The sequence below is a fragment of the Saccoglossus kowalevskii genome, chromosome 18, assembly GCF_978046115.1.
Source record: "Saccoglossus kowalevskii chromosome 18, keSacKowa6.1, whole genome shotgun sequence".
Lineage (NCBI taxonomy): Eukaryota > Metazoa > Hemichordata > Enteropneusta > Harrimaniidae > Saccoglossus > Saccoglossus kowalevskii.
In genome coordinates this window covers 28,250,060-28,267,965 of record NC_140658.1, presented here as the reverse complement: position 1 = coordinate 28,267,965, position 17,906 = coordinate 28,250,060, and the positions used below count along the sequence as shown (strand labels likewise).

Below are 17,906 nucleotides of genomic sequence, written 5' to 3'. Positions count from 1 at the left end.
ACACTTCAACAAATTGTGGTAATGATGATACTTGTCATAAACACGTGTTTAAATTACAACCCTGAGTCAGCTCGACCAGTATATATATATATATATATATATATATTGTATTGTAGTATATATAAATATATATTGTGACGCCATTGCAGTTTGAAAAAGTCAATGTCCTCCAAATGATTAATGGAGGACTATCATATTGTTTCCATGGTAACAAGTTTGTGGTTTCCCAGTAGCGTTCTCCTCAGTCGACCATTTTAAAAATTTCTTTAGTCAGCAAGGCATTTTTTCAAGTTGCCAAATCAGTTATTGGGGTTGCCTTGCCAATCGTAACGCGTGGTAATTTTTGTTCGAGTGCGTCATCGTTTCCTCAATTTTTATACACCCTCGTTCATAACTATAATCACTAAAATACTCTCGAGACACGGCACGACAGGTAAATGTTGGACTAAAATTTACCTGTCGCTGGCAACCAGGTTGTATGTTATCACTTGCCGACGTGTCCATCTGCTTGACTGAACAAAGTGTGCTTGCACGCCATATAAATGGTCAAATTAACTTATTCCTATTGGACCACTTATTACTATCAACAGCTTTTTCAGTATTGTCTGATTTTCTATAGATCTAATCAAAACGACAATATTACACCAGGATTCAGCACGCACATATCCTTGCCTATTTTAACAAGAATAATTAAAACCTGAAAATTCAACTTCCAAAAAATTGAGAGTATGGTTTCCGATTGCCTAAATGACACATTAATAGAGTTGACGATGAGTGAAATGGACAGTAGTGAACTATTGTAAACGTGTCTTTCCGTGCGTCATAACGATCATGTTCGATATGGGTCCCACGCGACGTAAAATATTCGTATCAAATACATTGTTTGTTTCCACATGTATGCTTTGCTGATAACATTTCATTTGAGTTATAACTCGTGCCAATATAAACATATGGCACTTGCCTAACATTATGATAACGTCAATACATTGAAAAGTGTATACATCCTGGTGAAAAAAAGGCTTAGAAATTGAAATAGATTCAGTCATTGTTGGGCGCGTTATGCGGGTGGGTATGACGCTGGTCAGGTTTTAACGTCAACCACTCAACTTCGATGTTAAACATAGCCTGAGCGCCGTACCTCGCCTTCACCTCGGTCGTTTTATGTTCGGCAAGTCGTTAGCCAGATTCTATCATGTTAGAGTTAGTTTAACAGTGCCACTTAGCGCAGACGTGGTCAAGATGCATGTAAACAAAACAAAATCGTCGCTAATATTAGCTCACCACACAAAGAAAATGTGATGTGCTTAGTTAACTATCATGTTGGAATAGTGCTTCGCATTTGAGCGAACATGATCAGAAACAATTTAGTATTTGTTTACTTAGCTTCTCAAATAAAGAACTAACGCGTGTTTTCGCCACGATGAAGAGTGGTTGCTTTGTGTCGCCAATGTCTGTGGTAGAATATATTTTCGTACTCGTATGTTCTAGCTCGTACATAATTATACACATAAAACAAACCAATTACGCTATTATAATAATTCAATTGTTCGGTATAAATTTCATACCCACAATATCACAAGTATGGGACACTGCAGCTCTCGCGCTGTTACAACATCATTTCGACGTGTAAATGGTTTAAATCTCACCTGTTTGAGCGGACTCCACCGCTATCACCAATGCCGATTTCCCATCAGCGTCGACGCAGTTTACATCGAACAGACTCCGTTTTTCTAGTGCAGCGAGGATCTCTTTCTTGTCTCCTCTTCGGCATACCGAGAGAAATAACTGTTCCAGCACAAGAGATTCTTTCAAATTAGACATTTTTGCTGAAGTCCAGGAACATTGACACGGAACGTGTGTGGAAACTCCGACAGTGTATCTATCCTCGTCTCTTTACCCGTACGGTATCGTAACACTACTGTCACTTGGATCGGTCCGCTACCTGCATCAAGTAGAAATAACACCGATCACGTGTTTAGATTATCACTAAAACCCAAATCCATTCCACCTAATCGCGTTTCGCCACAAGTACCGTTACGTTTTTTTTCCCGTGTGCATTGTGCACTGACAAAATATGGTCATTTCCTCACCTCAACTATATCGTTACGCAATGCATCGTGCGTACACAGCAGCTTGTCAACATGTTACTTAACACAGTACATGTAATAACAATGGCAATTCGTATGTCCTTGAATATCTCTGACCAGAGAATTGTAATGAGCTCCCTGCTCTGACCGAATAAGTATAATAAACTCTATATTGCTAACTTACTGGTTGACCTTCTTTGACCGACTAAATAGATATGCTGGCATTGTATTTCCTATGTACCAATTATTGTAGCAGTTATTAGACGACAACGACCTTGTACATAATGACAGCGGTGATGAAACTCGCGTAATAAGCTAATTAGCATATTGAATATGCATTTTGCACTACTCAGAGAAAATTCATTAACAAATGAATTAATTAACTATCGTGGAAGCGAGTTGAAATACATCCCATTCAAGAATCTACGCGCCGCTTCTCTGAAATCACTCCATGCACCAGCCTCGTTCGAGACTTTCAAATCATATTGGGGTAAACTACTTCTACCAATAGAATATAACCCACGTGACCACACTACCCACGTACTTTACACGGCTTATAATTGATTGTTTTATCTTATGTATCATCCTTTCGATTGTCCACGTGGTCTTAACCCTTTTCAGATATGTAGGGCGAGTGACGAGTTGAAAATATCGAGGAAGATTAAAAATCATATTTTTCTGAACTCTGCTGCCGCTACGGATAACAGTCAAACGCGAAATTTCGTCTGTTGTATGTGATATGTTACATTGTGAAAGTCATATTGTTAAAGGGGTATTCATTTTCGCATTTAGGCCATCTGGAAAGAAGGTGGGGTCCGGATGTACTAGGGATACACGCCTATTGTATTGCCCGGTGACTACTCCCCAGTGTGTTATACGTCATATCAGAAATGATAAGTTGTTATTAATTGCTATGTGTATTTGATACGAACTGTTTGTTACATTGATACTGTTACATAATACATTCCATCGAACGCAATGAGTATACCGATATAATGGGAGTAAACACACAATATGTGTGTGAGTTTTCAACTGCAATGAAACCGTAATTGTACCACGCAATGCACAGACACACGAAACCATCGCACTGTATATTGTCTGACTAAGTGCGAATCCCGGACGGTACTCCAAATAATCAACCTCCATAGCAACCTATTATCAAATCACTTTGGTACAATCTAAATAAATCGAAAATATTATATCACATCAAAAAATGAATGTTAAGAGTCGTGACTGCATCACCCGTGCTCAAAAGAAGAGAATAAATAATATCATGAGTCTGGAAATTTCTCCTCTTAAAAAGTAGGCCGCAAAAACACTGACAATGATTTATTTCCATAGACTTCTGGGCCGATTTTAAACTAAACACTTTGTCGAACATTTTAGAACCATGATCATGATTTCGGTATGTTTTTCTCGTTGAACAGTTACTAGGTGACACGTCACTGAAATCTTTTTATTGGAATTATCCCCTGGTAGCAGCGAGGTGTGATACTATTAATGACAAGTTGGTTAACTTTATTCAAAAGAAATCATATTTATTTGTGTTTTATTTCACTGTCAAATTAAAACCAGCTGTGACATTGAAATCCACAAAGACCACACTGGCAGTGACACGGCAACAAGACTGTCGATGTCTATCAGAACCCGAAACCGATTATATCCAAGATCACCTTGGATTAACCGGTTTAAAATTGTTTTAACCCTGAGTTAAGACGGCTGTTCGAGTGTTGTGTTTTTCCAGCCTTGTGGCTCATATCGTGGAATGTGTGTGGGTAGAAATATCATCGTAGGGTCGGAAATTGATGTCAAACGTAAACATCAAATGAATCGCAAACGGAGGTGGATGCAACCCCTGCGGCAATAGCGGAAGAGTTCCCGCTCCATCCTGGCATCAAACACACTGACTCAGTAATAAATATTACAAGGTATGATTCGTGTTTTAACAGTCTGAAAGCTCAAGCGTAAACTCTCCAATAATTATGGAATGTCGTGACAGAAATAATTCTCATCTCAACAAATTTAGTTGTAGACGATACGTCCCGAACATATGTCTGAGCCCCCTCAACGGATGCAAAATTGAATAGTTCAACTAATGTTGGCATTATGGTCGATAACATATGCGTCTAAAACCAATGGTGTACGCTTTATTATATACGTATGGGGAGAGCGTAGGTAACCGGTGAGCAAAAATTCGGTGAACAACATTTTGCAAGTCAGCAGAATTTTGCTCACAAAATCAGTCAGGAAATACTTGTTCGTAAATAGCGAGCAAAATGTTCCCTCGAAACAGATAAATGGCCTTTGAACAAATGGGAGTGAGTAGAAGAGTCAGCTAGTGTTTAATATTCACAATGAAAAGTCAGCAATTTCTTTAACACGTGGTAATGAAATACATATAACGCTACAATAATAAAAAAAAACATATGTGAAGAAAAACTTTTGAATACCGTGACCCCCTCGATTTCAAAATAGTAAGTCTGTTTCAAGAGAAAATTCTGCTCACCATTAACGACATGGATTATCCCATGGAGTGACGCCCTCCCCTTTACTGGCCTTTTCACGACACCTCGATATTTCAGAGTCTACTCCATCCTTTACAACGCACATCTGGATATTGAAATTTGTTTTCTTGCCTGAACTAACATGGGGTTATATCCTATTTTTCGTTTGGTTTGAGGACCAAAGCTTTCGAGTCTTTGAAACACCCAGGTTCAATGTTGAGTTCCAGTGGCAGACGACAACATTTCAAACAAATCTATCGATTGTCAATGTTGATTACACATACTCCAATGCCCCTCCCAAGGTTAAGAAATAGAAGTTATAAGTCATGATTAAGATGTTTGGATATCTCATACCTTCCTCTGATATAATGAACTGGTATGTTCAGTATATTAAAGCGTATCAGTCGTCACGTCGCGTCTGGTTCGAAGTGGGTCCCACGCGACCGTATACAACACGTATATACATTGTTTATTTGCATGCCTACATGAAAATTCGAAAGGCCGGTTCAGATGCAACGCATGCGTCGCTCGAATCGTTGCCTTATGAATTTACTCTGTTGAGATAGAGTTGTGTATGTTGAAAACGTAATATCTACAATTGTGGATGTTGAACAAGAATATTCAAGCGACCCTTCAATCGCCACCATGAGACCGCTGCTCAGTGCCACCTATGGGTCAATCTCTAAAATATATTCTCTAATATATTCTTGCGGCGGGTAGAGATCCAGAGGTGTTGTTACCAAAAACTTTCTAATTATGAAAACGTACCAATTGTTTGATAATTGTGAAATATTGGACGCCAAATTGTTCAAGAAATCGGTAATTTAGCCGACCCGGAAAACGTCTCCGCCTCTCACTCAGGTTCACGTTAATCGTGTGTCATCTATTTAGAACGTAAGCAAGTGTAACTGAAGTGAACTCAGTGGGAGGGTGGAATTCCTTCGTGCTGCTGTCTGCACGCATACCGCCTACACCCTACCCCCGCTGTGGAGAAACATCAAATATATACGCAGGGGTCTTTAAATTGGATCATTAAATGTTACAATTCTATGAGCCAGCCGTGAAAGCCGTTCTATAATGTATACCATGACTGTAATGCCAAGAAAACACCCTCATTGCTATACCGGTTATGGTCACGTTATTCGTTTCCCCTGTAATGTTGATTATCACGTACCAAAATCATGGAATTAAGCGAAATTATAACAGCTGTATTCGTCAATGTATGACAACGATAATATTATGAGTTATTGGAAACGTTAGTTATCATTGTTCACGCGCGTCAACACATGCAGTGATGGCGTAAAAAACACAGAACGCCGCTCCGACAAACAGCATGTCAAATATAAAATCTTGTGCGTTGTTTACAGTAAACACAAATCAAGAAATCTACTATGACATTAAATAATGAAATACTTACTAACCTGTCACAGAACGAACAATGAAACGTCGACTTGTATGTACAGGAACGGCACTGCAACTATTCCCGTTTTCAGATAGAAATGCTTCCAGTGAAGAAGACCACGCTATTGAGGGCGTATTTCCAGTTCTTGGAACAATGTTTCTCACAGTGTCAATTACCTCAACCTGATTATAGTGTGATGAAGTATAGGAACTTTTTAACATTTATTTTTGTTTGAATTAACTGTATTTTATTGTTTTTTTAACGAACGTCAGTCATTATACGGGTAAGAAATTATATAGTGCGATGTTATGGCACTATAGCGAGTAACTGGTGTACGGTTTCCGGCTACTCCCATAAGTAGAAGTACTGAAACTTTATGTCCATGCCTCCGCGGATAATATTTATTTTGTGGTGATTTCCGAAGGCCGTGAGGCATTCACTCTGCAGCTGGAATCCATCCGAGTCAAATTGCCGAGGTTGGCAAATGAAGAGTGTCGGGGGTTGACCATTATTAGCGATCCTGGACGGTCACGGTAGATTTGGAGGACAAATAATCTGCGCAGAGAACTGCTTGAAAAATGAATTCTGCTGAGAAAACTAACTTACAAAAGCTAATATTTTATTAATAAAGCCCCACACACAGTGGATAATGGACAGAACATTTTGAAAAAGAAACAATCTAGCTCCAAACAAAATATAAAGGAAAACAAGATTTTTTTCAAGTTGCACACAATGAGTTCGTCTATCATCTCCCCGTCCATCTGTATTGGTCAAAACCTAACTTTGAAGATCAATATTATGAAACGTAACTTTTGACAGTAGAAAATACGTACATTCATCTGTTTTCCACTAATCGTTTTCTACATAGAAACCATCAACCGTAATATAATATACATTATAAGTGAATCATGAATTTCAGTGCATTATATATAAATTAGTGTATTTTACAAATTTAGTATTCCAATGTACAACTTGCGTGATCAACAACAATGAGCAAGTGTTTCTACTGTTTTATTTTATTTTATTTTATTTTATTTTATTTTAATTTATTTTATTTTATTTTATTTTATTTTATTTTATTTTATTTTATTTTATTTTATTTTATTTTATTTTGTTTTGTTTTGTTTTGTTTTGTTTTGTTTTGTTTTGTTTTGTTTTGTTTTGTTTTGTTTTGTTTTATTTTATTTTATTTTATTTTATTTTATTTTATTTAGTCACGGTTTATTTTAGTGAACGTAATATGCATTTTATAAATGTTCGCAATAAATCATGATTAAGTTAATTGGTATCAATTTACTATAACATTATTATTTATATGTAAGGCGAAATATAATATAATAAACACACTACTTGATTTATTTGTATACAAAGCAAGACACACTGTGTGATACGATATCGTCATGTACAGACACGCAAGGGTGCTAAATAAATATAAATGTTGTTAGTACATGGTTTAATGCATGCAGTGTAGTGCACCTTTCCCCGCGTGATTTCCTCGTGTTTAGTTACGTGACTTTCCATGTTCACTTCCAAAATTTTAAAATAGACAGTGTGTTTGATTCAGTAGTATCTACTTTTGTCTCGACGTGCGTGTTTGTGTGTGTCTGTATCAGAAAATGTATGGGCAATATATGTTTTGGCCAGTCAGCGACATTTTGCTCACTAAATCAGATAATGCGCAAACTTATATCATGACCCAGATAAAAGGTTGCCTATTTGTAATCGAGAGGGATCTTTGTACTTTTCCCATATATCAGAACGGTTTGTTTACAATTTCTTTTCAACATATATATACATATTTCTTTTCACATTAAACTTGTATAACTACAAGATGAAAATAACTAGGGCCTTCAAACCCTGTATACATAATCCGCACATGAATCACAATACCTGGTCACATTTTAGGTACATAAGGTCTAAGTCGCAGAATATCAACAAGGTGGGGGGGGGGGAATAGCTAGCACCTTCAAAATTGGCACACATGTATCCATGCAACTTATGGCCTTGTTACATGTTTGGAACAAAGGTGCAAAATAAAAATCAAGGTTTGTGTATGTATATCAACAATACAATTGAATAACCAATGCCTTTAAACTTGTTCCACATGTAATCCCAATACTGTCACAGTATATGTGTATATATAAGTTCACAACAGAGTTCCAAGTAGAAATTAGCTACCGCCTTCGAGCTCTAAACGCATGTTACCCGTAAAAGCCACCTAAATTTCCATGACAAGGTCAAGGTCACGTCATGTGTACATATATGTTTGCAATATATCTCAAAAGAGAAATATGTCCTACTTTTAAACATTACAAACATTATTTCCATGCTACTCACAAAATCTGGTTAAAGTTAAAAAGCAATGTCACAGTGTCACCAAACACGTTTTCGTCCACAAATATGCAATCATAAAACCTAAACTGTGACTCTGGTTTGTGATATTGATATTAAAGTTATCTGGCACATTCCTCAATCAGTGCTGCCTACGAAACAACCATGCTCTATTAGATGGTAGAGTTCCGCTGATCTACCGTATCATTCCACTTACATTAACTTTAACGATTCCTTTCATACATAGTTGATAGCCTGTACTGTGCTATGCGCCAGTAAATGTAAACATGTAAACCCGACCCCTCATACCTCAGGCATTATGGGACAAGTATGGAGCTATTCCCGAGACATACTTACAGTAGCCCCCGAGGCTCGAGATAAGAGAATATAACATAGGGATCACACATTGAACAACGTTTGGAAAGTGTTTCAATTCGCACATGCACACTGGAATGATGATAGAATGGGGTGATCATATATCTGTCACTTTTTGTTTGTCCAGGGGTGGGGCACTATGTACTTAGCAATTTCAGTCATTTCCCTTGTCCCCAAATATACCGAGGAGGGGGTGACCGGGGCTTACATTGACTAGCACGTCATCAGGAGGGTTCAAGTCCGTCTTAAAGTTAAACAGGAAGTGGCAATTTTGAACCTTTTTCGTGACTATCCCGCCACGTTTTTCCCTAAAATGACAAAAATCAAAACCAATGAGCACATTGATCTGATTTTTTTAGCATCGATATAATCATTAAACTTTGCGAAGCTCTTTGTGATTAGTCACGTGGCTCTTCCAAGCAGGAAGTAAAGATGTCACATTTATCCGACGGACGATTTTGAAGTTCGGAAGTTCGTTCGTTCATGTTTCATCTATATACCGAACTTCTTCAGACAGCAAACAAATAGAATTTTCGCCAATAATGGCAACAATTTGGGGCATTTGTTTCGTAGGAGTACTTTACCTGGTCAACTGGATATTTGACATAACATATATGCCCACGGCTTCTTAATTTTTATCATTCACATGGAGCATTTGTTTCACTGATGATTTCTTTAACCGATAAACTTGCTATTGTATTATGCGAGACCAAAGCATCTTCTGAGAAAAATAACATATATATAATGGTATACATTTACCTAATGGTAGATTACCTGGAGATACCAGTGGTAAAATAACTTGAAAATAACTTACAATAGCCTCAGTACATTTGACAAGTATGCTATACATCAACTAAATTAATATAAATTATTTCACTATCAAATCTCATTCTTAATTAAACTGAACAAAATATTTTCAACAGGAAATCTAAAAAGTGTGCAAGCATTAAACATAAACACAATAAGAGATGGTTTGACAAAAAATGTAAGTTACTGAAAAGGGATCTTTTTATTACATCAAGAATGATTAAAAAGTACCCATTCGACATTAACCTTACAGAGCTATTGTACGCTAAAAAGAAAAAATATATAAAAATATGGTGAAAAAAAAAAGAAAACAAGTACAAAACCATATTGTAAATAAGCTAATACAGTTAAACAAACTAACCCTAAACAATTTTAGCGAATTATAAGCAAGTTAAAGGATTCAGACAAAAATAAAGAAAACCCAATTTAACCTGTTAAATGGATTGAATACTATAAACAATTGAATACTAAAGAGGATTTAACATACTTTCAAAAAAACATTGCGACTATAACAGGAATATTTGAAAATATGCAAACAATTGCTTAAATACTTAAATAACTGAAAAAACAAATTAAAATAGCAATTAACATACTTAAATCCAGGAAATCAGCCAGATATGATGGGTTCTGTGTACAACTTATAAAAAACAGTAAAAACCATCTAATTAAACCACTCCATAAATTGTATAATTCAATATTCAATACAAGCATTTATCCTAACATCTGGAATACAAGTATAATTACTCATATTTAAAAAAAAAAAAGAGAAACCAGCGAATTATAGGGGGATAGCAGTTTCAAGTATTATAGGCAAAGTGTTTAGTCAATTTATTCAATAATAGGTTATGTAATTTTTCAGAGCATAATATCATAAATAACAATCAGGCTGGGTTTAGAAAATGTTATCATATCGCTGATCCAATATTTACTATAAAACAATAATAAATACCTGAAACAAAATGGTAAACTATATACATCATTTAAGGTAACATTAAATAATTATAAAATTAATTTCCTATTTTATGTAGATGACCTAGTATTGATTTCAAAAACACAATTAGGTTTGCAATATGAATTAAATACAATATCTGAATACTGCCACAAATGGAAACTCTGGGTAAATCTTAATAAAACCAAAGTTATCATTTTCACACAAAAAAAACAATGAGAAAGAGAGAGTTAATTCAATTCCAAGAACAAAACATAAGTTGTATCAATTCATGTATTTATTTATTTACTTTACAATCAAATGGAAATGTTTAGCAGACAAAGCTACTAGAGCAATGTATGCACTGTTGAAAGCCATGCCAAGAGAACATAGAACTGTAGAACATTTATGCATCTTTTTCAGATAGGTACTTAAACCAATTTTGTTACATTGATCAATAACTTGGGGACATGACATACTAGACAATAATAGATGGAACAAAACACCAATTAAACAGTTACAATCAAAAAAATACTAGGTGTGAATAAATTCTCATCAAATCCCACATGTAGAGCTGAACTTGGTAATTTCCATTCCTCATAGATGTTCAGGAAAATCTTATTAAATACTGGTATCGTGTTAGTGCCTTACCAGACAGTAATTTTACAAAACAAGCCCTTGACGAACAAAAACAACAAAATTGTCATTGGTTCACAACATTAAAAAAACATGGTCTCTAAAAATATTGCAAATTTGTCCTTGTCTGTCAAACCGCAAAAAAATGCCATGCAGTAAAATAAAAAACATAGGTAATAATATTCGGCAAAGGTATATAGAGTTCTGGAAGGTTTGTGTAACAAATGATAATAGAAAACTGAGAACGTATATAAAGTTTAAAGACTCATATAATTCTGAACCATTTGCTCTTATGTAATCTGAAACATAAAATCATAATGACTTGTTTCAGACTAAGCAGTCATGTATTAGAAATAGGGAAGGGTAAACATACCCAACCCAAAACAATCTGTAAGCAATGGTCCCAGATCAAAATTGAAAATGAAGAACATTTCTTTATGGAATGTCTTAGGTACCAAACATAAAGACAAAGGTTATTTAATAATATCAATATTCCAGAAAAATTGAAATGTGATATGGAATGACATGATGCTTAGGCTGGGTCTCATTCATGACTGCACATGGAATGACATAGTGGTTTCATGTCTGCATATGGGATGACATAGTAGTTTCATGTCTGCATATGGGATGACATGGTGGTTTCATGTCTGCATATGGGATGACATGGTGGTTTCATGTCTGCATATGGGATGACATGGTGGTTTCATGTCTGCATATGGGATGACATGGTGGTTTCATGTCTGCATATGGGATGACATGGTGGTTTCATGTCTGCATATGGGATGACATGATGGTTTCATGTCTGCATATGGGATGACATGGTGGTTTCATGTCTGCATATGGGATGACATTGTGGTTTCATGTCTGCATATGGGATGACATGGTGGTTTCATGTCTGCATATGGGATGACATGGTGGTTTCATGTCTGCATATGGGATGACATTGTGATTTCATGTCTGCATATGAGATGACATGGTGGTTTCATGTCTGCATATGGGGTGACATTGTGGTTTCATGTCTGCATATGGGATGACATGGTGGTTTCATGTCTGCATATGGGATGACATAGTGGTTTCATGTCTGCATATGGGATGACATGGTGGTTAGGCTGACCAGTGCAATTTTTCGCGGCGTCTTTGTACAAATTTTCAACACCTTACATGCATTTTATCTCTCGCTGTCTAGCTTGCAAATATTTTCAAAAAAAATCTTCCAGACATCCCATAATTTTAAATGGTGAACCCCTAAACCAATACAGTGTAGGAGGCTCACAAAACATCGAATGTTTCCATAACAACCAATTTTCAAGAGAGATTCTAAAATTCATGTGCACATTTACTGGCAAAGTACACACAAAAATAGACAAATTGTGTCACGCTGGGTCATAGTTCAAGGCCTTTTGTGATGCTGAACTCTAGTTACGACCGTCAGCTACGTATTATACAACTTTACAGACGTATTCCGAATGAACTGCACGCGCATGTGTGCGAAGAAAGTACTTGTATTGATCAATCAGAGAACAGAATTTTTGAAAAATATTATTTAAATCAAAACAAAACTTTTAAGCAAAACATAATTTTGACCAGGTTTATCAGTCACGAGGCTGTTTTAAACCATATATCACCATCCAACAGGTTATGACGTAATATCTGCTAGTCACCGTCTTTTACTAACATATTCCCATCTTTTTCCTATAATTATAACAAACTTTGTTAAAGACCAAATATTCTTATATTGGCCGAGAGTACACTTCAGGCAAGCTGGCATTTTATTCAGACTTAGTGTTTATTATTGCCGCAGCACGACTGTGACTCTTCGTGGAGACCCCAGAGCGACAGACAAGCCGTTTGTCCCGCATTATAATAACAAATGCATAACAACCATGAATGGTAACTATTGTATGTACGAGACAGAGACTGGAAATCGAGTCGATGAGTAGCTACGTTCTGTGTAGTGAAGAACATACTATACCAATCAAATAGCGGGTCAGCTGTTTGTCCAGCTTAAAGTTAAAAATAAATAAACATTCCACGGACCACAGTCCCTCTGCACGTACAAATAAGTATACCAAACGCGTTGTCGGTCACGTGACCGTCTTTTAATCGATTCATAATACCGGATGAAATGTTTCAAGTACTTTTAATCATAGATTTGAGGATTGCATCATTAATGGCGCCCCACCGACATACACCAATAAAACTTGGGACAAACACTTTGTAGGATGTTGTTTGGTTGGAAGGGTTACATATTAATATGCGAACTAAGCTTTGCCCGAATGTATCTAAAATAAAAAATAGTTATGCTTCGAGTTGCTACGTTAATGAGACCCAGTCCCTGGATGTTGCCCTGGTTCCTGTCCCTCGGAGATATCCAATAATGAATGTATTTATGAATAGCATTTTGTTATACATTATATGTTGTTATCCTCCATTATGTGTGTATGAATGAAAAAGATAAGTTTTCCATATTTTACCATCATTTTAACTATCAAAAGTAACCTGGATACATAATTACAAAAATCGACATGTTTGGAATAAAACTGAAGCTGCTTTGTTAACTGCATTAAACTACATATCCATGCGATCCGTAACCCCCTCGCGCGCAAGATCAGTAAGCAACTAGAGAACCCGAAACTAGTATGTTACTATAAAGTTACATGTTATTACGGTTACATTGGGAATTCGACACACTCGCTATGGTATGAAAATTGAAGCCCGAGCTCGAAGGGCGTTTTTTTCTCCCTCAGAAATAGAAAACGATCTGTGTTAATTAGGGAATCACCAGTTAATCTGGCCTGGGGGGTGCCGGGCAATTCTGGGGGGGGGCCTTTCCATTTTCTGTATATGAAAAAGGGGGGCTAACAATTTTTCCAGGAGTGAAGGAGGGGGGGTTATAATTTTCTGGGTTTATTCACATATATTGTATAGACGACGGCTGCTGTGATGAACATACTGCAATGAGAAAGAGTTATTGTTTGTTTGTTTGTTTTATTGCACAACAATAACTTAATCAAATTAGTATAAAACATGAAACTTCATTTGTAAACAACAGAATAAACCTCTGTAAATAGCATACAAAAACTTACTGCACTTTCCACTGTATGAAGAAAAACAAACCTTTTAAACAAGTTTGTGAAAAGCAAACACACTAATATAACACAAAATATAAATATAAAATATATTTATATAGTGTAATATTTTGTATGTAAATAAATAAAATATATATAAAAAAAGTTTTCATATTTTTAGCTCCGCTGTCGACTTTGTCGAGCGGAGCTTATCATATGGGTGATTGTCCGTCGTCGTCCGTCGTCCGTCGTCCGGTGTCCGTCGTCCGTCGTCCGTGTCAATGTTTTACATTTTCGACTTATTCTTGAAAACTACAAGTCTGAATGCTTTGATACTTGGTGTATATGTACCTTGGGTAGACCTCTCTCAGATTTGTTCATTTCATGATCATATCTTCAATTCTCTAATTTTGGTGAATATTTTTGTCATTTTTGGTAAAAAGTGATATTTTCAACTTCTTGTTAGAAACCGCAAGTCCAATTGCTTTGATATTACATATATAGGTACTACATGTGGACCACTCTCAAATTTGTTCATTTCATAATGATATCTTTAATTTTCTAATTTTGGTGAATATTTTTGTCATTTTTGGTAAAAAGTGATATTTTCGACTTCTTGTTAAAAACGACAAGTCCAATTGCTTTGATATTACATATATAGGTACTACATGTGGACCTCTCTCAGATTTGTTCATTTTGTAATGATATCTTTAATTCTCTAAATTTGGTGAATATTTTTGTCATTTTTGGTAAAAAGTGATATTTTCGACTTCTTGTTAAAAACGACAAGTCCAATTGCTTTGATATTACATATATAGGTACTACATGTGGACCTCTCTCAGATTTGTTCATTTTGTAATGATATCTTTAATTTTCTAAATTTGATGAATATTTTTGTCATTTTTGATAAAAAGTGATACTTTCGACTTCTTGTTAAAAAACACAAGTCCAATTGCCTTGATATTACATATATAGGTACTACATGTGGACCACTCTCAAATTTGTTCATTTCATAATGATATCTTTAATTTTCTAATTTTGGTGAATATTTTTGTCATTTTTGGTAAAAAGTGATATTTTCAACTTCTTGTTAAAAACCACAAGTCCAATTGCTTTGATATTACATATATAGATACTACATATGGACCACTCTCAAATTTGTTCATTTCATGATGATATCTTCAATTCTCTAATTTTGATGAATATTTTTGTCATTTTTGGTAAAAAGTGATATTTTCTTCTTGTTAATAACCACAATCATTTATGGTCAAAAATGATATTTTTGAATTCTTGTTGAAAACAGCAAGTCCCATTGCATTGATACTATGCATATTGTTCATTTTCTAATGATATCTTCTATTCTTTAATCGAAATGTGCATTGCTAACAGCGGAGCTATCTCAGCCGAGAGGCTGCTTGTTTAATAAAACACAACTTTCTGAGGAACTGTAGATATTGAACCTAGGCATCTATTTTTGATCCTCTCCATTCCTATCAATCTCTATCCTCATCGCAAAGAATGTCAGTATCGGCACTATCACCAGGATCATTAGAACCACTTTCACCATCCTCATAACTCTCTCCACTGGAACTATCAGACAGGCACTCATATTTTAACTTCAGTTCTTCATACAGCTTCATCATCTGCTGCTTAGCTGCATCACAGAAGACATTGCGATGAATGAGGTATTGCAAATATACTGCATCCATCTTTGACAACTTCAAATTGGCTTCAGTTTGATCTGAGATTTCAAAATGTACTAAACGATGTATACCATCAGGGAAACATCTTTGTACTACCTCAGTGGATGTTATCCTTTTTAACAAAGCTGTAACTCCTCTTGCAAAACGATCTCGTTTTCGCTTCTTCACTTTTCTCCTGTTTTCTTTTCTCTACTTATTCTTCTTTTACTTACATCTGACAGTCCATGAAATACATTTCTTAACCAAGTCAGTGTTTTATCAAGATCTGCCATGAACTCAGTAGATTGACTGCAGTTCACTCACCATGCTGTCATTGTAAGCCGTCTGTTCAGTAGCCCACTGTTTTAGGTGTCTTCCATAACTGGTAAATAAGTCAGAGTAACTTTCCCCAACCAGTGACAAACAGTGAGAGGCCGTACCACTTCTTAAGCGTGCATGAGACCCCATGTGTGAATAGTAATAGTGAAAGAAGACAGCCAGATGATTGGCAGCCGCGTTTCAACATCACGCAGAATTTCAAAAATGGGCTTTTATCTTTGGAGAATACTGAGAGCATCAAAGAATTTTCCTCCAAGTATGCAGTGGAAGAGCAATATATCATAGACTATTTAAAACACCTTACCACACTAAAGCAAATGAAAACCATTAGGGAAAAAGGTAGAAAGAAACAACAAAAAAAGAAGCAGGAAAAATGTCATAGTGATTATGACTGTATTTCTTTGGTGTTGAATGGGACACTAAAAACATTGAAAGCAATTACCAGTGATGTAATCAGAAAATCATATAAAGATCAAGCAAAAACACATAAAATCACTGAACATTTACAAACTGTAAACACCAGAATGTACAACACTGATGAAACTGACTCAGAGGACTCTGATGGTGATGATCTCATTGACAGTGCAGAGGAAATAGAGACTGATGACTTAATAGTACCTTAAACTGTAGTGACGAGGTCAGGGAGAAGAGCTGGAACCTGGAAGCATGCAACGATTCATTAAATGTAAATCTTTATTGTTTAAAAAAAAAAAAAATTCATGGGGGGGGGGCGCTACCATATTTTGTCTTTTTCTAGGGGGGGACAGCCCAATTTTTAATATACACCTAGGGGGGGACTTGTGATTATTTAACAATAACATGTGAAATTCACCGGCACCCCCTCGGTCAAATTAACTGGTGATTCCCTTATATGTATGTGCTGAATTTTGAGATTTTAAAACTGAAACGGCATACCCTATTCAAGATTCTGTGGTATCCCGCTATCATGGTACTTACGGGATCTAGTTTCGGTCGTGAAATTTGCTCAGTGTAAAATTTACAATTCTAAATTGTACAATAAGTACTCGTAGTAGTGAAACATCTAGCACCGGTAACGGTAATTTTGCTAGAACAACGTGTACCACATTAGTTATATTATTAGAAATATTATAAATTATTATTAGAAATACAATACCTTTTCATTGGAACTATACAGACAAGATTAGCATGGCCCCTGCGTAAGAATGACACGCAAATTATTTCATACTTTTTCTTTCCTATAAGTTGTGCTCTTTTGTACCGTCAAAAGGGAAGTTGTTTTTTCAACAGCGCCACCACGCAGCACATTCGGAAAGAGTTACTTAGGTAAACAAATGAAGCGATGTGTCTGTGTTTAGAGGGCGCTCTCGCTTGACCTTAATTTGGGTCTCCCAACGAGGGCAGAGGTTGGTAAAAAGGAGTGATTGTAATCCTTTGATAGAAGCCGAAATTCCTGTTACGCCTGTGTGTGACCGCGTAACACACGTACAAGACGTCCCCGGGCGGCATGCCTGTGATCTCATCTCCATATTCAAGTCAGGAAACGCGAGGTAAGAGCAATTATTGTTTCATATTTGGAATGTTTTCATTGAGATCGATTGGGATTCAAAATGGCGTATGATGTGCGAAAATGGGGTGCCTTACCCACTTTAGATAATTACAACGTGGTGTCGTATCGGCGATTTCATCTTCCTGCAAAGTAGCAAAGCTTTATCGCGCTTTGCTGTTTTACCACCCAGCTTGAACTGCCTCGCCTGTGCCATAAACG

General features: G+C 36.2%; 2 protein-coding genes and 1 pseudogene across 6 annotated transcripts in view; 2 read left to right on the top strand and 1 right to left on the bottom strand.

Annotated features, from left to right (window-relative positions):
- The window catches only part of LOC100372189 (short transient receptor potential channel 5-like), a 71,254-nt gene extending 65,172 nt beyond the window's left edge, over positions 1-6,082 (bottom strand). The window contains exons 1-2 of the mRNA XM_085493353.1: positions 6,013-6,082; positions 1,647-1,942 (exon numbers count right to left, since the gene is read on the bottom strand). Coding sequence (XP_085349479.1) covers positions 1,647-1,821 — 175 coding nt within the window. The 5' untranslated portion in view covers positions 1,822-1,942; positions 6,013-6,082. The remainder of the gene's footprint in view (positions 1-1,646; positions 1,943-6,012) is intronic.
- An 11,190-nt stretch (positions 6,083-17,272) lies between these two features.
- Positions 17,273-17,370, top strand: LOC144362650 (U6 spliceosomal RNA; annotated as a pseudogene).
- A 164-nt stretch (positions 17,371-17,534) lies between these two features.
- LOC100372492 (dystrobrevin beta) overlaps positions 17,535-17,906 on the top strand; it is a 155,159-nt gene continuing 154,787 nt past the window's right edge. For all 5 annotated transcript variants that reach the window (XM_085492824.1, XM_085492823.1, XM_085492825.1 and 2 more), the window contains exon 1: positions 17,535-17,688. In XM_085492824.1, the coding sequence (XP_085348950.1) occupies positions 17,646-17,688 (43 nt within the window). In that variant the 5' untranslated portion in view covers positions 17,535-17,645. The remainder of the gene's footprint in view (positions 17,689-17,906) is intronic.